The 22,318-nt window shown below is 42.6% G+C and overlaps 1 protein-coding gene across 2 annotated transcripts in view; it reads right to left on the bottom strand.

Moving 5' to 3' along the window:
* Window positions 1–22,318, bottom strand: part of Efna5 (ephrin A5) — a 284,113-nt gene that overhangs the window by 37,475 nt on the left and 224,320 nt on the right. For both annotated transcript variants that reach the window (XM_038338812.2, XM_038338811.2), the window contains exon 2: window positions 11,378–11,670. In XM_038338812.2, the coding sequence (XP_038194740.1) occupies window positions 11,378–11,670 (293 nt within the window). The remainder of the gene's footprint in view (window positions 1–11,377; window positions 11,671–22,318) is intronic.

The following is a 22,318-nucleotide window of genomic DNA, read 5'->3' as shown; positions in this document are numbered from 1 at the left end:
CATGTATATGTAATGTTTCTAAATTTGTAAAATGAAGAATCCTTTAAGACTTCTAAGTTTATGGAGAAGCAAAGGATTAAAAGGAAGTGTGTGTGTGTGTGTGTGTGTGTGTGTGTGTGTGTGTGTGTGTGTGTTGCACATGACTGTGTAGGTGTCCTTGCCTATGTTCATGCATGCAGAGATGAACGGAGAATGTTGGATGTCATCTTCTAACGCTCCCCATCTCATTTCTTTGAGGCAGGGTCTCTTACTGAACAGGAATGTCCCCACGTTGGCGGGACTGCTCGGCTGGGGATCGGCCGTCTTCAAGGCTGGAACTATAGACACTAACAGCCACGCTCTTGTTTTTCAGGGGTGCTGGCTATTTGCACTCACAGCCTTTTCCTTCTACAGCAAGTGCTCTTAGCCACTTAGCCATCTCCACAGCCCCCATCAACTGTGGGACTTAAATAGTAAGAGCGACGGTTGTTACAGATGACAGGATAATAATAAACTCAACAACGGTAAGGTCCTGTGATCCTCGGGGATCGGGTAAGCAGTTTCTGGCAGGTCATATTAAGAGCTGCAATGCTGAGACAACTGGTCACAAAGCTTTACAATATGTCTACCAATGTCCAAACTGCACTATTGATTCTGTTAATGAAACTGAACCCTCTGAAAAATGACTGAGGGCATAGAAGAGACACACACTTTCAACAGTCTAGAACATCATTAAGCGCCTTTGTTATAGCAAATGACACACCTTAATATACAATCATATTCTGATCCCACAAATCATTCCACAATGATCTGATGTATAATATCTGTCACATAGGCCTTTTGTGACTCTCAGTAATAAAGCAAGAGTAAATATCCCTAAAGATTTTATTCTAGTTGTTTTCAGAACAGGCACTGCCCTCTGGAGTACAAGGGTCCTGTTCAGTGTTTAAACTCTGCCTTACTTCGACTTCTTTAGAAATACTCGTTATGAGGCTGTGGGTACAGCTCAGGGATAACATGCATGCTTAGCAACTAGAAGGCCCTAGGTTCAGTCGCGATCAGCAAACAATCTATTTTTATACATTATGAAATGCACAAATAAAACTTCGACCTGGAGGCATGCTGCAAGGGCTTAACATTTACTACGCTCTCTGAGCATCAGCCTCCCTTCGTAACACTGGGGACAACGACACCACCTACCTCACAGATGAGCTTCCAATGGCTGGGAAAAAACCTAGGGCTGGAAACCAATATACATAGTACATGCAATAAATGCTAGATCACTATAAATACAACGAGGGGAATGATCACTCATCAGGGCACAGTAAACCTTTAGCGAAAGGATGAACTATGCTAATCTAATTTAGTGCAGCAGCCACCACATGGGCTCAGATGCCACGGAACCGACTGTCCCCCAGCAAGACCTTTACGCATTCTCTCACAAGCTACATGTTTGGGGTCTCCAACTCCAGCTCTTGCAGGTCTCTTTCTTAAAATGCCACCTGAAACAGAGCAAGACTTTCTAAACTGAAGGGTTGGGACCCACTGAAACCATCCAACCCACCCATTCTGACTCCAGTAAGAATTGGTAGCATTTGCCCTCGGTGGAAAATTAAGGTTTAAAAATTTCTAAGAAAATCAGGTAAAGCAAATCTGGATTAGAGCCCTGGTTCTTCAGGTAATAGAAAGCCGGGTGAGTTCAAGCAACGCACCTTCTTTATTTTAAATCATCCAGAGCATGTTATTTGTTTTTAAAGGATTTGCATGCTAAGGGGATGCTAACTGCAGACTGAAACTCAGCTTACGGTGATGGAGATAAAGCTGGTCAGAAATAGTGTACATCTGTGGAAATAATAATGTAAAATGAAAAGATATTATCATTGCAATTTCTAACAATAATAGACAGGCTGGCTGTTCTCCAATTCACGATATTTTACTTTTGGGGCTCAGAAGGAATTAATATTTTGCAAAGATTTTAAAATTTTCAACTAAGCCTGGATATTGCATTTATATTAAGATTTTGTTGCTAATGTGGATTTTATACAATCTACATAAAAATATTTAATGGAAAAACAGCCTGTTGCCAAAGTCCACATATTTCCCCTATTAAACAGAGGTGAGCCACAGCCCCGGGAACCATACTTCAAGCCCACAGGATACTCATGAACTAAAATAATGAATGATAAAGCCTCGTTCTCTGCATTAATATTAAAGGAAAGAGAAAATAGAAAACTTTATAGCCACTATCAGCCCTCTGGACCATAAATCTCAAGTTTTGAGAATTGCTTCCCAAAAGGGCTGGGAACGGGATGAGTAGTGTGGAAGCTTCAGAGCCTAGAGATATTTTTTAGGCAGCCAGGAAAGCACTGACACAGATCTCTACATATATCTGGCTGTGAAACGTCTCATTTGTGGTGATTTATATTTCCTCATAAAGAACCCTGTAGATAATATAAGCCTGCTGTGAGGCTGTATGACAACTTTCAAACCAAGAGTTACAAGACCATTCTGTTAAAACAGAGCAAGAATCGACGAGTGGGAAACCCTGCAGAAGTAGCGTTTCTTCGGATGGAAGGCCACAGCCCCGTTAGTCCCACATGAGCCCTGTCCAGTCAACTTTCACTGTGTATGTGTGTCCCGTGGAAAGATTGGAATTTTCTATACTACAATGTACACATTTTCTCCCCCCTGAAGATCGACTATGCATCTGAGGTGTGCATGCTTGTGCAATTTATAACAAATGTCACTTCGACATCACCCCATTGAAGTTGGGTTGCCTTCGTAAGTTACTAAAGGAGACACAGAGACTAGTATGCTGACAACCCCGAGTCAACGAAGTATAAACACCGTTATCCCAAGTGTCGCCAGTATGTTATTTCCATCTCTCCTTGCATCTGTTCTATGTAGCACCACACGTACAATGAAACACAGGAGCCCATCCAACTATTTTCTGTTAACTCTGAACCCAATTTAACGCATTCCGTGTATATAAGGCTGAGTTTTGCTGCTTCTTCATGAGATTATGCAATTAATCACAGGAGTTATTTCTGGAGATGTGGCCACTTTTGACTTTTAGGGGAGAAATGGAGCAATGCTTTAATTTGTTTCTCTTCCAGCGTTTATTCAAGGCATGGGGAGAGGAAGCAAAAGGTGACACAATGCCTTCTCATCCCTCAGGAAGTCGGGATGCTACATGCTTTCTCCATCTCAAACAGCATTTTGCATTCTCGAAGGGAGTACAAATAAAAAAATGATTTTGTTGGTGAACTTCTTATCTGAATGTCATAGCCTTTGAAGTAATCAGACAATGGGAAGGCTGCTTAGGAGTGTCGGCTCCTCGTGTTCCCATCAAGTCCCAATTACTCAAGAGTTGTCACGGGTCCCTTTTCAAATTTCCGGAAAGCTCGCCACGCCAACGTCCACGAAGCAGTTAGGTTCACTCCCGGCTTCCATTTTCACAGGCCTGCCATTAAAGTCTCCGACTCCTTTTAGCAGCGGTGCTTCTCCTTCTGTCCACACATTTAACAACACGTGCATCTCTTTTTAGAAAAGATAAATGCTTGACGGAGCAACACCGTGAATTACGGTAAAAAAATAATGAAGTCCTGACAAACATACTGTGACCCTAGCAGTTTCTCTCAGGCCACCTGATGTGCACAGGGACGCCACCCCAGCCTGGGTGCTGCACCGGTGACCCAGCGGCACTGAGACCACACCACACACTCTCCTTCGGAAAGTTGACATTAACACCTGGCAATAAACAATTGTTTCCATAAGAGAAAAATGACAACTGACACAGGGGGAAATATTCTGAGGTCCCCGCACATCTTACGGGTTGTTTATTTAACTTTCACTTAAGGACTTTCGAATCTGTTCGTGCTTTCCTAAGACGGCCAGGGACATCTTGAACCAGAAACAATTCTCTAAACTCATTCCTTAAATGAAAAGGCACAGCCGTGTAGGCTCACAGGAGACTGGAAGAGCACACAAAGAGAATAAAAATGACTATTATTGGAAAGGGAGCTAATACTATCCCTGAAAGATGTCAGTGTCCTATTGGAGAAAAATGTTTACATTCTTTTTAAATTTTTTTTTTTTAAAAAAAGCTAGTGTTTTATTTCTTCTTTAGAAAATATCAAAATCTGTTTCTAATAATCTCTTCGACTTTTTCTGTGTTAACATAAATAGGCTTCAAAACGCCACTTTCTGGGACACCACCTTAAAAATAAAGCTGACAGGTTAACTTAGTCCTTGAGGAGAGTTCTACTGAACATTTCTGTTATGAATGCCTAGGATCTCAGAACGGTTGCTACTGGAGGGAATAATGCCAAAAGAAGGGCTCAGTGATAATAACAATAATAAAGACCAATAACAGAAAAGTGTGTGTTTACACATGAATGCAAACAGACACACACAAACTCTCTCTCTCTCTCTCTCTCTCTCTCTCTCTCTCTCTCTCTCTCTCTCTCTCACACACACACACACACACACAGGAACAAGTATTGAGGTGTTAATTCTAAAAAATATACCATATTTATAAGTTACCTCCCATGCAAGAGTAAAATAGTGTGTATGATTAAAACATTTTGCATTCTGCTTTTATAAGTGAACTATTTTTCACATTCTTCTATTGCAATAAGAAAACTCATGAAAAAAAAGTGGATTGGTGGAAACTTCCAAAAGCAAAATAATTCCTAATGTAGATGACCAATGGAAGCCATCACAAATCCAGACTTTAAGGGAATTTAAGACATCCATGGGTGAATATAATTCTGGCATAATTCTTCTCGTGGAACTAGTTTTCAAACGTAATCTTTACATGGTTATGCATTTTCTTGAATTAAAATATCAATTTGGGCTATTTAAGGTAACTTAAATTTCCGAAGACACCAGTTGTTTCAGGTAAGAATGGTTGAACGCACCTGTTTAGCAGGCTGCTCCTTCTTTAAAAGACAACACATTTCCTGACTTGGGAATAAGAAAGACCCACGGTGAAGAACTCCTATAGTCAAACCCATTTTACACACGAGGAAAGGGGAAGCTTGGTAAGGTTAGACAACATCCCATCAACACCCTAGCATCTAGGAGACTAGTACAGGAAATGGAGAGATGATCCAGGGGTTACCAACACTGTTTTTCCAGAGGACCTGGGCTCACTTCCCAGTGCCACATGGCAGCTCACAGCTGTCTCTTAACTCCAGGTCCAGAGACCCTACAGCCCTCTTCTGGCCTCTGAGGCCACTGCATACAGACATGCGTATGGACAAAACACCCAAACAAGTCTTCAGAAGACCAGGTAGATTCAAGCCCAAGGCTGCAGTGGCCAGATTCCTGACAATTCTATCCTCCTTTGATGCCATGGTATTTCCATTGAATTTAAAGCAAGCAACTGAGCTACTGCAGAGCGTGCCATACAATACAGCCTTCATTAAAATTACTCGAGTCCCTGTAGGTGGTGCACTATTATGACACATAGTCATGCAGGTGTTGTTTGCGGAGATCTCCCGGATGTGCTGTTTGACACTATTTCTCCTCGAAATACAGTTTCCATTGGTATTGTGACTAAGCGGATGCTCTGTGTTGTTGAGCCCTCATCTGATTTTATAAACACGTCTACAAGCAAATGCCACTCAGAGCCCCACATAATTCACCTACAGGAAACTTCTGGAAGCAGATGGTAAGTGAAGGAGCTTTGCCTTCATATTAATGTTCCGCTGTTCTGAATATTTCCGTATCTATGAAAGGTTGTTTAATAACCACACTGTGCAATCAGTTTCTGGATCTGGATCATCTGGATCCGTCTCTTAGTAAAACTTAGGTTATTTTGTTGATAAACTGAGTAGGGCATATTAGGATCGTCTCACAGCCTAAGACAAAGCTATGCACTACTAAAATACATGGAGGATTGACAGTTAATATGCATTCAAGGAGCAATATACTATGAATTTATGAAAAATGTGTCCATGCATAGAATATGCCCAGCAATAAATTAGATGCAGCAAAGGCCCTTATACTGTCATTTTCTGAAGATGATACTTATATTTAGTAAATAATTCATTTAGATTCACTAATTTGCCTGGCAGTGGTGGCTCACACCTTTAATCCCAGCACTTGGAAGGCAAAAGCAGGCGGATCTCTGAGTTCAAGGCAGAGCGAGTTCCAGGACAGAAAACCCTGTCTCGGAAAGACAAGCAAACAAAACAACAACAACAAAACCCAATAAAGATTCATTAATTCGGGGGTACAGAGATAGTTATAATCTAATTTGGACACTTCACCACACAAGTAGCAATTTAGGGGTTCTGTTTTAGAAAATGCAACTTTCTTGGCTTTGGGAGTTGCCTGGCGTGACAGAGCTAGTAATGTCTTCTGGAGATGGGAAAGCATCCTGCAGAGAGCTGCAGATGCACACACACTGCTCCGTGTGTGCTCAGGAGACAGGCTAGCCAGCATGCCCGCCCAACTTTCAACATTCATATGGGCTAAAGATCCTAACGCACGCCCTCACGCTTGTCTGTCAAGGACTTCACTGTGTCCTTTTCTAACCAAAAAAAAAAAAAAAAAACAAAAAAAAACAAAACAACAAAAAAAAAAAAAACCTATCCTCTTCCTTCTGAAATACAGGAGAACTTCGATTTTTATATTTTTCTTTCTTCTCGTAGCATATGCCCCAAATCCTTTTTCAAGTTACCTGACCTTTGCCTCAATTTCTTCATTCACAAGAGAGAGAAAGAGAGAGAGAGAGACAAAAAAAGAACACTATCTCGCAATATCATCCTAATGGCCAAGTGCTCAGAATTGCACTTAGAACGGAGTCTGTGCTCTAGAAAAACTGTTTACTCCTAGTTACTGAACATGTTCTCCACGACAAACAGTATAATACATGCCACAGGGCAGAAAGAGCTATGAACAATAAATCATAAATATTTAATGTCAGGAGTGATAAGCGCCTGAGGAAAAATAATAGCACAAGACAGTAAGAGGGCAGAGAATGATAAAAAAAAAAAAGTGTGGTTTTTATATTTTTTTCAGGCCTTTGTGATAAAGATGTTTACCAACACACCTCTGAAAAGAGTGAGAGTTAGGGACGGTCAATGAGGCCGGGAGACATTACAATGCCAAAGCCCCACCACTGGGGAGTGCTGCCTAGCTACAGGGAACAGGATGGGCGGCGGGGGGGGGGGGGGGGGGTAGCAGCAACAGGGAGGAACGGAAGGATCTGAGAGGAAGATGGTTGGGGGAGGAAAAATGCAACCATGGAGCACCTTGTTGGTCTGGTTCAGAAAAGATGAGATAGGGCCGGGGCAGCAGCACCGGGATCTGGGGAATCACAGAGGAGCCTGTCACACTTGGCAGAGAACACAGACAGCAGTGACAAGGAGAGCAGGGTTTGACACGAGTCTCTATTTCACGTGTTCTCAAAGCTCCCTTGGTCGCTAGCACTGAAACCTACTCGGCACCATGTGGGGCCACTGTACAGATGCTATCGAGGTGCGGCGTCAGATAAAAACTAATAACAGAAGGATATTAAAGTTTCATGTAATTTCTGAACTCATTCATTTCAGCCACATTATTGTACAGAGGTAGACGTAGAACTCCAAAGATAATAGATGACTTACTCAGGTTCAAATAGCTCATTACAGCAACTGATGGGCCAGGCAATCACTGCTTTTATTTCCCCCCTCAACAAAAGGCTGCCCTCAAATCAGTATTTCTATGGACCTTAGAGAAATAATTTAACGTCCTTATTTTAGTTATTTCTCTGATTGCTTCTGGTGTAGCTATGGGAGCAGAAAAAGTTCTAAACGTTTTCTCTATAGGTTAATATATGCGAGAAAAATTTTAAAGTATTTTTTAATTTCTAAAATTGCAATTTCCTTATCAAAAGTATTGACAGTGAAACACCAAGCTGTGATCTCCTAATGTGTAGGGCCACATTCATAGCCATCGCTGTCAGAGGATGTACTCTGGCTCTGGGTATCAGTTTGAACACGCCCGGTAATAAAGTCTATATAAATGACCTATTGCCTTAACCAGCTGACTGGCAGTTCTGAGAATCTATTACTACAGACAGAAACACCGCTGATCTTTCTGTAGCCACTTTCGGATGCCAATCTCTTATCAAGGGCTTGAAAACTGTTGGTCAGACTCAGGAACAGTCCCATGTGTCACAACTCTGCCTGTAGCTAGCTCCCGAGGGAAGGGATGGGGGCAGTGACAAGCCCTCATTTGAGATGGACAAAGGAGCTAGAAAATTGAAGGGCACTTCGTCCTGAAGGTAAATCAGACACTCCACAAGAAATACAGTCAACCATTACATTTTCTTAATATATGTAATGCAAAGAAGTTAAGAAAGAAGACAAGGGGCTAGAGAGATGTCTCAGAGGTTAAGAGCACTGACTGCTCTTCCAGAGGTCCTGAGTTCAATGCCCAGCAACCACATGGTGGCTCACAACCATCTACAATGAGATCTGGTGCCTTCTTCTGGCATGCAAGCATACAGGGAAGGAATGTTGTATATAAATAAATAAATCTTAAAAAAAAAAAAGAAAGAAAGAAAACAAGCCTCCTGAAGACGAAGGGGATATTGATGAGAATTCTCGGGTTGTGTCTTGTCTGAACCTAGGTTCCCCTGCTATGAAATGCTTGCCTTGTCTTTCTGCCAAATCTGTTGCTATCTTTCTGGTACCCTGCCTCACAGCTGAGCTCAAGCCTAAAGCAGGACAGGCCACAGGCTATGGGCTTCTTCCTCTTCCTGGTTCTGGAGATGCGAGGAGAGAGATGTTAAGAGACTTGGTCCCTTTGTTCCCCACAAGAACACTCTCTGATTTCTACTGGTGGGCAATTAAACTCGTTTCTGAGATGGATGTAACAAGTGTGAAGAAAAGCCATTTCCCAATCACTTTTTTCATTCCCCCACATCTTAGGAGAAAGAAAATTCAACTGAGGGCCAATTCTCCCCGAAGAATCCTATGCTTTAATTATGAGCAGAGCACATTAAACGTGCTAAAGCGTCCATGTTAGCCCTGCCACTGTTCTCTGCAGAGAAAGACAGGAGAGCCTTTCACTATGGAGCAGACAGGGAGGGACGCTTCTGAGGGTTGAAAACATGGTTGGAAATTCCATTTAATTGAACACCAGGCCACTGTGCCTCTTGTAAATGAACATCGCTTTGCTGCTTAATTTTGTGCTATTTTACCTTTCATTAAAAAAAAGTAATTTAAGTTAAACTCAGCTGAACAGCAAAAAGCTCTTGATATTTTGAAGCATTTTGGAACAATTACTTTGACGGAGCCCTTGACAGTTAAATGACTCCGCTAAATGGATGTTATAGAAGACACATAATGATTTTTAGTGAAATATTGAATTTAACCACAAATGAGGAAAAACCTAGTCACAAGCACTACAGTATATGTGAATAACGTCTTGCTTATGAACCTCAATGGATTCTATAATTTCTAATAATCACATAATCAACTAGTTGGCTGGTGAGTGTGTTTCCCATCTCGAGGCTGTCTCTTTATTTCCAGTCTCTGCTTTTGTTGGTTTTTAAATCTGAGAAGCCAATAAGAAGATATCAGTTCTGGTAATAATTTCCCCTTATAATACAGCAGTTTACAGTTGGGGAATTAATGAAATTAATGCTGCCCCATCACTGAAAACCTCCTCCTTCCTGTTCCTCCCTCTGCTGAATAGGATTCTTTCACAAAGTTAGAACTCGTGAAGCTGAGTGCACTGCCTGAGACCGTGAGGGGTCACCGGGTGCCAGTGTTTCCTGCATCTGTGAGACTCAATCTTCCTTTTCTTATTTTATGCGCTGGATGTGAGATAGTATCGAGGCTTTTTTACATGTTTTCTCATGACTAACAACAGAAGTATGTGCTGAAATAATAAAACTGGTACTGTTCAATTTCCTTTTTAAAATTCAATTCCAATACAAGCGAGAGAGCCGTGGCGACGGTGAAATCTGACTTACGATGAAATTCTGTTTTCTGAAGATGGGGAGGAGCCAGGAAACTCAGGGGCTCTAAACCACGTGGGTGGAGACATTTGGATGGAAGAACTGAGTCAGAAAAACAGGAATGTTCTCTGTCTTGTTTGTCTGGCAAGCTGATGTGGGAAAGGGATGCCAAGCATTCAGAGTGGTATCAGGTGGATTTCTACACAGCGAGTGCAATCATGCTTCTTCATTCCTGACACAGGTAAGCCTCAAGTCCTCCTGAGTCCAGACTGGCCCTTACATCTTTACTCAGCAACTGTTTTTACCTGCACTCCCTCTTTACAAGTCTCCCCCTTTACAAAAAATAGGGAATATCTTCGTCTAGCACCTCCAACACTTCAGAGCCAAAGTGAGCTCCTCAATAAATGTACCATGAACAGACAAATAAGCTTCTGTGACCTACTGCCAATAGGAACCACAGGAAAAGCCAGAGTCCAGCACTTAGACTCTAAGTATTCGATACTAAAAAAAAATGTCCAGCTATCAAGAGGCCTACGGTTGGTATCAACTAGAACCCTGTTATCAACGTGTGGCCCGTAGGGCAGCAATATGAACACTATCTGGGCACTTGATGCCTGCAGAATCAATCTTAGGTCTAAAGCCAACATCTGTATGACAACCAGACCCCCAGGGGTCTCATGCATAGGGAAGTCTGAGAGAAGCCCTTAGGAGTAATCTCTAACCGTGTGAAGCCTCAACATGGAATGCTGTGTATGACGGAGAGGAAGGGCCGCCCGTGGCACTGTGATGAAGGCAGGTCTGCCGAGAACATTCAGAATTCTCTCAGGAGAGTCACACAATGCTCACAGGTGAGAAACGAGTTCCCTGGGAGCTCTTCCTAGATCCTGCTTCACGCTTGCCTGTCTAAAGACACAGCTGCTCCTAATAATTGTCTCTTCTCCTCGGTGCAAAGCAAGTATTTTATCGTCAGCCTGCTGACATTTGCAGGCGTTGTGGCTTTCTCCACGAAAAATGTGGATTGAAAGGATATTGCTGACACCTGAATAAGAAATGCAATGACTTCAAGTTATGTAAATTTAATTATTTCCTTTAATTTTTTTTCAGGAATCTTTTTTTTCCTTTCCCCAAGCTTTAAAAAAAAAAGTCTTGGCAATTTTCATTTAAAAGAAATACAAGTCAGCAGTGGTTCACTGAACGGGCTGACACGCAATTTCATAGGGGAAGAAGCGGTGTGTCTTTAATCTAATTTGGGTTCTCAATTCCCAGCTAATGTATCTAGGGACCATGATGTGTGCATTTACAAGGAGACATCTGTAATGCAGAGTCCAGCTCTGCAATTCTCCAAAACATAGGTTGGGTTTTTCTCTTTTTTTCTTTTTTTAGATGAGCCTGAGTTTTGCAGCTGCCCCACAACAGAATAAATCTCTATGTACTTACAGATGTAGAAATATTCTCGGCCTGGCCTGAATTCAAATCCTAGAGAAAAGGGAGTGAAGAGCTGGAATTTCTCAGAGAACTTCAGCGGTCCATTTGGAGAGTGTGGCCGGTTACATTCCCATCTCTTGAACCCTTTGGAAGTATGGTCGCAGGCACTGTAGCCATCAAAGTTCACCATGTAGAGGACATAGCGTTCAGTCTTATCTTCTGGGACAGAGTCCTCATAGTGAGGGCAGAAAACATCCAGGTAGTCATTGATACAGACGTCAATGTGGTAGTCACCTCTCTGGAATCTGTTGGAAAGAGAAGGAGATGGAGATAATTCAGACAGGGAAAGTTTCCGGTTTGGAATCAACAGTGGAAGCCTCCAATAATCCTGGAGGTAAAACATTTAGTACGAAAAGTTCTTACCAACCACTGTTATAGCCTGATGTGAAAAGTTACAAATCCAACTGCATACCACACACACACACACGACACCAGCCCGTGAGTACCACATGTCTGCTTCAGGACAAGTCTATAAAACTATGGCTTCTCTGTCTTAATTAATATCTTTCCCAACAAACTGAAAAGTATTTCACAGGCCACAGTGATGTGGGAAGTAAGAATCATATGGGTAAATCTTTCTCAGCCTAAAATCATGACAGGAAAGCTTATAAAAAAATGCCTTTGTTTTTAGCTAGTGGGGAAATTCTTCCCTAAGCCCTCAGAAAGGTTCACTATAAAGCTGTGTTACTGCTGAAATACAACACTCATAAAGCCCCATAATCTTCAAGCTGGACAGTCAAGTCTCACACGAACACTTCCCAGCGATGATGAGCTGGTCAATTCCATTTTTGGACATCTCTAAATGTTAGAAACTTTCCTCCTCTATTGAGCATAAATCTGCTTCTGTGTAATTTCTACTCACTGATCCTACTTCTGCCGCCTGGAGTTACAAAGGGCGCATCTAATTCCTCTGCCACAAGGTAGTCCGTAAAACATTTAGAGATGTCAGCTGCGTCCGTAGCCGCCTTTCTGAGTACATGAAAATCCTTGTTCCTTGGGTTATCTCTGGGACAGTTCCTAGGCTCCTTCTCGCTCTAAGCACATCCTCATTCCCTCCAGTTTCCCACTGAGTTCTTAAAATGGAGGACCCAAGCATAAATGAGAACCTCAGCACCATGGGACTCAAGGTTAGGCCGGGAGAAACAGACCAATTTATTCTTAATGCTAAACACTCTCTGGCAAAGATTCCTGTCTGAGACACAACACTGTTCAAAAAGAAAGCGGGAGAAGCACTCACTTAGTGAGCAGACCTGGCTTTAAGGATTGTATCTGATGAGTCAAAGTCATAAATCACCCAGAGCCTCAGTTCCCTTCCATGTACGATAGGAGAACAATGGGTATCCACCTTGGTTGTCCCCTCCTCCCCCCATAGCTCCTCAAGTCTCAGAGGAGGAAGCATAGAAAGAGCAACTAGAGGTTTAAAAGTTCCCAATAAAAGCTGGGCGGTGGTGGCGCACGCCTTTAATCCCAGCACTCGGGAGGCAGAGGCAGGCGGATCTCTGTGAGTTCGAGACCAGCCTGGTCTACAAGAGCTAGTTCCAGGACAGGCTCCAAAGCCACAGAGAAACACTGTCTCGAAAAACCAAAAAAAAAAAAAAAAAAAGTTCCCAATAAAAAAACAAAGGGAAGATATCGGAACATTTCCATTCCATCTAGGATCCTTCCAAATACACGGGCATTTCTTCCAAAGAGAACCGCGCGTGTTTATGTCTTTGTGTTTATCATGATCGGGAGTTTACCACTTCTTCATTACTGGCAGGCACTGATTTGTCAAGATGTATGGAAAGACTGTTGCTTTTAAGAGACTTCTGAACATCAAGGTAACATCGCTGCTAAAGTACAAAGAAAAGACATTGCAATGTTCAGATAAAAGGTGTCAGGCTATGAATCATCAGTACTCAAGAGTAGCCTGACAGTTTTGGATGAGAGCCAGACAAGAACTGCAGCAGAAGGTGATGCCCAGATGCACTTTAAACTATTATATTATTATTATAGATTTTAGAGACATTCGTGGGGGGGGGGTGTGGGGAGGGCTCTTTCCCTGGTGTCACTCATGCGAGCTTGACTAGCATTTGAAAGTGCTCAAATTGAAAATGGAAATTAAAAACTGTCATTACCTGGATTTATTGTTATTCTATAATTCTGTTGTTCTACAATTAAAAGCCACATTGCCACGTTTCTTTGTCACCTCCGGTTTAGTTTATCTTTTCCATTTTTTCTCTGTTAATGTCACTAAAATTTTAACAAAGCAAACTATGGAACTGAAAACCCATCCTCCATTGGGTTGACCAGTCGTCCCCCCCCCCCACGATACTGAACTTCTGTGTGAGGTAAGTAAATCACTGAGTTGCCTATTTTAAATACGTGCTTGTTCTAACAACTCATACTCTTTATCAATTGCTGAAGATGATAATCTTTCATGGCCAATTTACACTTCTGTTCCAGATCCTTGATTGCTCCATCTGTTTTTTGAAACAGGTGTTATATAGCAGAGGCTAAACTTGAACTTGCCTCGTTGTCAAGAGTGGCCCTGGACTCCCGAACCCTCCTGTAGCTACTCTTAAGTGACAAGATTGTACGCCTGTCTTGTTTCGGGTCTTTAACTTGCACATGTGTTAGTAAACACATATGTCAAAGAATAGGCAATATCTAAATAAAACAATGACTGAGTGAAACCCCTGAAAGGCATTATACAATGTGCCTCGGTATAAAAGAAAAAAAATAGGATTAGATATTCTAATTTTATAGCACACAGAACATGACTAAGATTGAATACTTACTATGTTACATTCATATTTCAGTTTAATATCCATCACAGAACCACAGACGATTCACTACTGTGCTATCTAGTCAAAGACAAAGACACTGAGATTAACCCAAGTGATGTGCCCAGTGTTCACAGCTAGTAAAGGCAGAGGGGAACTGAAACTAAAGCCGTCTGACCTCAGAGCTAATGCTCTTCATATTGTGTTTCCTAAGAGATTAAATTGCTAACATCAATTCTGCAGGTCTGCTTCATATTCCCTAGAGGGACAAGTCTCATTCTCAATGGAGTTTCGGATCTCCTTCCCATTTACTAATACAACAAGCATTTGCTGTCCTGGGAATCCGTGTGTGTTCTGCATATATGACATACATACAACTCTGATACTCAGAACTACTATATCAAGCAGTTATAATGTTTTACGTTACCTCAGGAACAACATCCAGAGAGGATATCATTCTCTTAGCTCAATTTTTCACTAGGGGTTAAAGTGAGAACCCAAGTCTTACTTGGTTCTGAAGCATATTCTGTTCTAGAAACTACAATGGTCCCGCAGTGTGACAGCTCCACCATTGCAGCAACTCCTCTTCTTAAATGGTACCCTCTTAAAACGGTGGGTACCAGTTTCCTTTAGGGTGACACCCATATGGGACAAGCCTGCTTCTCTTCCCTGCCTGCCCACGTGAACATCAGCATTGACAAGAAGCCTTCGACGGCAGTATTAGCCCTTGACTCATGCACACTGTGTCTCACAGAAGACAATGTTGTTAGGCTCAGCAGCCATTCACCTAAAGGGATTGTTTCCACCAGAAAACAGCTTTCATGAGCCTGAGCTCACACTAAAGAAGAAATTCACATCTAGAAAAGATTTTGCATGCCATACTTACAGCACACTTCTTAGGGCCTTTCCTGCAAATGCCTTCTCTTTTTTACTTCCTCTGATTTTACCCACTGTGTCCGTAGCGGTGACCTTTTTGAGATCACGGAATCTTTAATATATAATAATTAAATAAATTAAGTAAAAAACTACAATATCTAGCAGGCCACCAGGTAAGGGAGTAATCATTTGTCCTGTCTCTAAATCATCACTGTGGTTCACCCTGTAAAAGCATGAACACTCACCATATTTAGTAAGGGGGTTTCATCTGCATAAGCAGTTACCACTCTGCCTGCACAATGTAAAGCTCTCAGGATCCAGAAACATCCCACATACATAGAAAGATGGTCCCTGTTGCCCACTGGGATCCATGACTGGTCAGACCAACGCTCCTCACAACATACAATAAAATATATTCTCTTACAACAAAGCTATATTTTTCCCACCTATCAGAAATCTGTCAATATATTGGTTGAGGGTCAATATCATCTCTATTATCAAAGGTCCATGTTACCTGCCTATGAATAAAATTCAGCACAAAAATTAAGCCTGTGTAATCATCCCCAATACCCAGGGTGAGTCACAGAGTTGGTGGAAAGTTGGAGACGATGAAGCCACCAGACAGGCTAAAGGAAAAGCGTGTTTCCAAAGGTGACTTGTGGCAATGTGACCACAGAAGTAGGGACGAGAGCTGGGAAGCCTGCCTCTAAGTACAGGTAAGGGGATGTGTCTCACAGTATTTGGCTGGTGACTTTCTATCATATTGCTAAATGTCGTCTTGATTATCAATTTACAACCATTGTTAACATCTCTTTTCTTAGTTAACCTGTGCAGTGGAAGTGAATCATGACTTGAATCTCAAAACTCAAATCAGATAACGAGATGACAATTGTCTTTTCATTTAGTTCTCAATGACATGCCCACAAATTCTTCCTGAGATATAAACTAAACTTTCATTTGACAGCGTTAGTTAGCTTGACCCATACATCTCTGTCCTCCTAACTGCTTTATTTTCCACCCTGGATGACTAGAAAAATCAGACATCTAGTAATGAGTACTTGGTTTCGTTTTCAGTGGAGTTCTTAACTCAATCCTGTCCTTTGGTGACTCCTTTAGTAAAGCAAACAGAGAGCACTCAGGTGTCTTTGTCAGGGAACGGCTTTTCGTGACACTGACATTTCCTTCTCCTCGACCATATGCCCCTGTGTCGTGGGCTCTGACAGCTAGAGACGGCAAACGCCAGAAAGACACAAGCAGTGGCCTGGGTTTCGGTACACAGTGCAGCAGGAGTACAATCATCCCCCAGCCATTTTCTCCCGTAGCCTTCCTCCTCCCGCTCCTTTCCCCCTCTGCTAAAGCCAAAATACATTTCATCTTCCTAGCTGGAAAAGGAAGGGGACGGTGCATATTTAAAACATTCTAAACTGGCCTTTAGCATATGTTGCTGGCACAGCAGAGAGCTTGCTCCCAGGGAAATACATAGTGAGGTATTTTATCAAGTGGCTCCTGAGCGAAGTGTCTTCACTCCATAAATACAGACACAGCGTCACTGGAAGGAGATGCCATTAGAAGTTAGGGAGCTTCAGGGCACTTTTACTTTCCTTCGGGTAATGTCTTAAAGCACTCAACAATGAAAATGTTATTTCTCCCCAATCGGACAGTTGATGACTACGTTTTAGATACATCTTAATATGTCAAGAGGTGATTGTTTTAACATTCCTATTTGAGTAGGACTCTGCTGTCACCTCCTTAATTACAGGGCAACCTAATATATGACATTCTGGAAGTGAAATGCAAAAAAAAAAAAAAAAAAACCCGAATGTGATTTATGATCAAAGATTAAGCAAATTTATCAGCTCAGGGTTCTTCTCAAATTTTAAACTAAATCTAGAATGAATATGTCTCGGCAGCATGGTCTTTCAATTCCACTAGTTTTGATTTAAAGTCTAATTACAGAATAAGATGTGTCTGTTAGCCGGAAGAATTTCTCACTCGTCCCAAAAGGACCCAATGGGCCCTGGAAGAGACGTGGGCTTTGCTTTATAAATGTGCTTCTGTGCAGTGGGCAGGACAGCAGTCCAGTTATGTAACACGCTTCTCCCCAGCTCCCTCTGCTCTTCCGCTCAGCGCAGAATGCGAGCCCTAGGGTCCCTACCGTAAATCCGAGGATGTTCTTTTTTTGTGTTTTGTTTCCTTGCAGAGGTTCAAGCATGAAATATAAACAGCAAGGGAAACTTGGCAGAGATAAATGGTAGCGGTATCACCAAAGGCTGGACAAATATTTGTTTTGCTGATTTTAAACTTCTCCCCTCTCTCCGGGGCTAAAACAGGAGGCTTTTGGGGATGCACTGGCAAATTGAGAGGGCTCTCAGAGTGTGGCGCATGGGTAGTTTCAGTGCATCCAAAGCACTTGAAGCCGATGATGTCCAGTCTACCTCTGCCAGGTTCGGCAGCATAACAATATCAACTACTATTCCTGGAGTCGTGAGACTCGTCAACTGGAGGGGAAACTTGCTTCCATATGTATTTCAGGGATGTATCCTCCTTCATCTTTAGAAGACGAAACACAGTCCAGTATATGCTACGTAGATGCAGCATGTGTGCTAATAGCTTCTGCTACATTATATACCTCTCCGTCTGATGAAGGGCGAGATACTGATGAACTACTTACTACACAGATGTAAGTGCCGTGTTGATCCGTTCATGAAAATTCCAGAGTTCACTGGCCTGCAGGCCTGCAGCACAGGCAGCTTTAATGAACTTGGTTACAGTGATAAGACCTAATATCTTTGACTGACTACTCAGAATTCATCACTAGACGAGTAGGCTAACCTGTGGGTTTGGTCTTTCTCTCTCTCTACTGTGTGTGTCCACTTCAAAGTCCCGTTATCGAGTGTTAATTATCCATACCGAATGAGTAGATAAGAATCTTGAACAGCCCTTGCTCATTGCTATCCTAGTATTAGGCGTGCCAGTCCTAATGGCTTCTTACAAACTGTATGTCCTGTGAGCAGTACCTGCCTCACACAGGGCACACAGAATGCTCTCTCCCCGCGTTTTAACTCATGTGGAGTTCGTTTTATTAGCTTGACAGAGGAGCTCCAAAGGAAAGAAAGCATTAAATTGGCAGAGCCTAAACAAGACTTTTCTCTAGGAAGGAACTGGGTATTTTGGGTGACAGTCTAATTGCTTTTAAGCCCCCAATGAAGCCTGGGGCATGGGGTGTGAGTGAGCCAATGTCAGCAGGCCAAGTCAGCCTGTTTACCAGGCAGAGCCCTAACAAGACCGACACATCACAGATCATGTCAAATCGTTTTCGAAAGGGGATTTGGAAAGAAAAATAAAGAATTAACATCTGGCAATCAGTGTGGTCCTAACATGGGTCACTTCCACAACGCAGAACAGGCTGTTTCTCACCATGTCTGCTGGCCAGGAGTTTTCAACAAAGCTAGGCAACAGGCTCCAGGCATCTGGAGTTTTAGGGCCTCTTGAGTGTATGGGGTCGAGACCCTACTGCATCTATGCACACTGACCAAGAGTAGGTGTAGAAAAAGAATCATCAAGTAGCTTATACAGCCAGTATCTCATCTGATCAGGGGGTATGGGAGTCTACCAAACCAAAGAATGATCTGTCCAATTGCTCACTTCTAAGTATGCCAGTTCATCCCTGGTGAGGAGGTAGGTATCTGGCAGAAGTCCAGGCCATTCTTAGTTTCAAAAGTAATAATAACAAACAGTAATAATAATAAACCTGTACTTTCTTCACCAAACCAAGAGGAGGATTTTGGAGAATAATGATTCGGTATTTCTCACATCATCCCTGATATACAAGCAGGGAAATATTTGTATGAGTTGATGGTAACTTTTTGAAAGTTATGCTCCAAGCCCCAGAGTTATCTCTGACTTTTCAAGAACTGGATTTTGAAGACCCATGTGGAATGAGTCTATACTAATTTACTGATAAACAAACAAAACGCAATAAAGCCAGGAGATAGGAAATACGCACGTCTTATGTGACCCTCATCAGCCAAAAGGCAGCATGTGTGCCAAAGAACAACCACAGTAATGTCATCTAACCGGAAGCTCCGATTTGTAAGGCAGAGAGCGGTGTTGCAGCTAAGAAAAATGGCACAGAAGAGGCAGCTAGGTTCACAGGCCACTTAGGAGGACCTTTTGAGTAGCTGGATTAAAGTCTGAGGGTAAGAAGTGAAAGGGGATAAAATCTCGAGTATCAAGAGACTAGATGTTCACGACGGTCATAAAAAGTATCGAATTCACCCAAAGAAAACGGGTAGACTCGGGGAAACTGGGACGTGTCTGTAGGCGTCTTCCCACGGTTTTTACCATCTCCTTGAAGCTGCTGCAGCCTCCTATTGTCTCGGCCACCCCGAGACTCACCTGAGTGCCTGCACTTTGACGGATACCCAAAGAAGGGAAATTTTCGCTGAATAATGTATCCAAGAAACGGGAAACAAGTGATCATCTTATGGATTCTGGGTCGCTGTGTCAAATTTCCCGAAGAGTTTCACGGGAATGGTAAACAAAGGTCAAGGTCATGAAACAAAATAATGGCGGACGGCAGGACGGAAAAATGACAGTCAAGACTGTTGTTCCAGCAATGCTAGAAAATTACGCCGAGCCGAGTAGACAACTTAAGCACCTAAGGCAGAATTAAAGTTTCTCTCTTGTCATTAAGTCCTCTATTCAATTACCATTTATCGGGGTAATTAAACACTGGAAAGTGATGCCAAGCTAATTGTTAGATTATGATAATTACATGTCTTTGCTATGCTACAGCTGATCAAAATAAGATGTGGTCCCGTGCTCTTAGCTGAAGCCGCACTGTAATCGCAGACTTTCGTACAGCACCAGGCCGTTTATTACCAATTCATTACAAATCAGGCGGAGAAGCTTATTATTTGTAATGTTGCTTCCTCCCCCCCCCCCCAAGTCTCCTGGAACAAGACTCCCAAAAGGTTAAGCACAAACTGCTGCCTCTCATTGGCCCATTTCCATCCCAATTACACAGCTGAGCAGCACTGGGTGCCTCTATTTGAGAGGGTTCAGCAGACTGCTTCACAAAACCCTGCAGCCGCCTCTCACACTGGCAGGAACACCCAAGACTCTTTTCAGCCCCTGCCAGCCACTGTTCTGTTCTGTGCTGTGTCCCCGGCAACCAGACGCTGGCAATCCAGAGGCTCCTCGGGGCTGGAGGCTCCCGTCTGCTCAGGTCAGGACCAAAGCAGGCAGGGCTTTTGCGGCAGTGAGAAGGCGTAGAGAATACAAACGGCCCGACATCCAAGTCTCTCTGTCGCTGAACCCGGAGCGAGGAGAGGAAACCGAGTTTCTCAGCAATCAGCCAGTCACCGCCAAAGTGTGCCCCAGACCCTTGTGAATAGAGACTAGAATTAAGTCATTGTCCTTAGTCTCTACCGGGCCAGAATGCCTGGCATCTTCTACCTCTCTCCCAGTCAATCCAGGCCACTGCTTGAAGCCTGGTAGGTAGACCGGCTTCCCACTGTTTTTACCTTGGGACGTCTTAAGTTTTCCCCTAAAGCTATCGTCACCAGAGCACACTGTGCACATAAAGAAGCACAGAGCAAGCACCAGGTCAAAGTCTGGTGACCTACAGAGTGCACATCGTGATCTGATCTCTATTTGAGACTCGGTTTGTTTCTTCCATACTTGCAGTGTTACGCACTTAACATATCTCTATCCCCAGGCGACTTACGTTGAAAGCCTAGGCTCTATATGAACGTATTTGGAGACTGGATCTTTATGAGGGTAATTACGGTTAAAGGAGGATTTAGCCAGTAGGATTAGTATCCTCTTAAGAGGAGACAGCAGATCACTCCCTCTGTTGGCCATCGGAAGACACGATGAGCCGGGAGCTGCTCATAGCCACATAGTCACATTCAGCTAAGCCTAACCAACTCCTGCTGCATCTTTATATTGGATGCCTCCCTCTGGAAAACCAATCTGTTGCTTAAGATACCAAGTCTATTGTAGTTTGTACCAGTAGCCTGGATGACTAATACTGGGTTTTTTTAAAAGATGAAATTAATAGTATGGAAGAAAGGAGAGAGGTTTCAAGTTAGAATACTACCAGTGACTATATACTATCAGTTATAACACTATCAGTAATAATAAAAATAATGAATAATAAATTCATGAGATGCAATAAAGAATAACTAAAAATACCCAGGGAAGAAGGGAATGAGAGGGAAGGAGACAAGGGTAGCATTAAGCTACTCTTGGTACCTCCCACAGCATCCTGTGTGAGGAGATGCTCAATATCTCTGAGTTGTTCTGAGTAGACGGAACACACTATTTTCCTAAGTAGGGATCGTTTTACTTCTGAAATTAACTTATGGTGCCACAAAAGTGACGGTATAGTCACGAGACAACTGTGCTACCTCGAGGCCTCAGCAAGGCTTTCGCTTAGAGACAGAAGAAATGAGGGTGGTATAGGAAAGTCCCTACTCCGTTTTTCTCCTCCTTGACCCTGGAAGTGAAGCCAGAAAATGCTAGCACCCTTCAAGCATCACAGCAAATGTGTCTTTGGAGCACAGCAAACCACAAGGTACTTCTACTATCAGAACCAAGGAAATTGTCATTTAATGTACATGCTGGCAGGACGCCCATGGCTTAAGCCTGGGAAGCTAGGTACTACAGGTCATCCCATAAACGTGGGTTTACACTGCTTACTATTATTATGATTTCTTCCCTGAAGTTATTAAAAGGATATTCATTCATATAGCTGGCTCCTCTATTTACTTTTATAGCCTGGACCACAGGAAGATATATGTAAGAATAACCCAACGTTCAAAATAAGAAATGGATTGCTCGGTCCCAAGGAAATGTAAGAGAAGGAAAGAGATAAACAGTTCACGATTTATTTCTTAGAAACAAATCCAGGCACTTCGGGGAGCCTTATGTACAATAACAGCTCTACCTACTTGAATCTTGTTTATCTCAGTGACAGAGAATAGTTGATGTTTTGCTCCATCAGTTCTGTGTTAATAACCTCTACTTTCAAAACCACAGTTCAAAGCAAGTGGACATGACCTGCGTCTTGAACTTTCACAAGTTTTGGGACAGCTTGCTACAAGGTTTGAACGAGCCACTTGTGTAGGTTTCAAAGGACTCAAGATACAAGAATGATGAAATAAGGTGATAACGGACACTCCATGCTGGGTGACAAGCCAGCTCTGTGAGCTCGGAGGGGAGAGGGTCACAACTGGCTCTCCTC

Source organism: Arvicola amphibius, chromosome 8 (assembly GCF_903992535.2).
Source record: "Arvicola amphibius chromosome 8, mArvAmp1.2, whole genome shotgun sequence".
In the NCBI taxonomy this organism is placed as follows: Eukaryota; Metazoa; Chordata; class Mammalia; order Rodentia; family Cricetidae; genus Arvicola; species Arvicola amphibius.
This window is presented reverse-complemented; position numbering and strand designations above follow the sequence as displayed.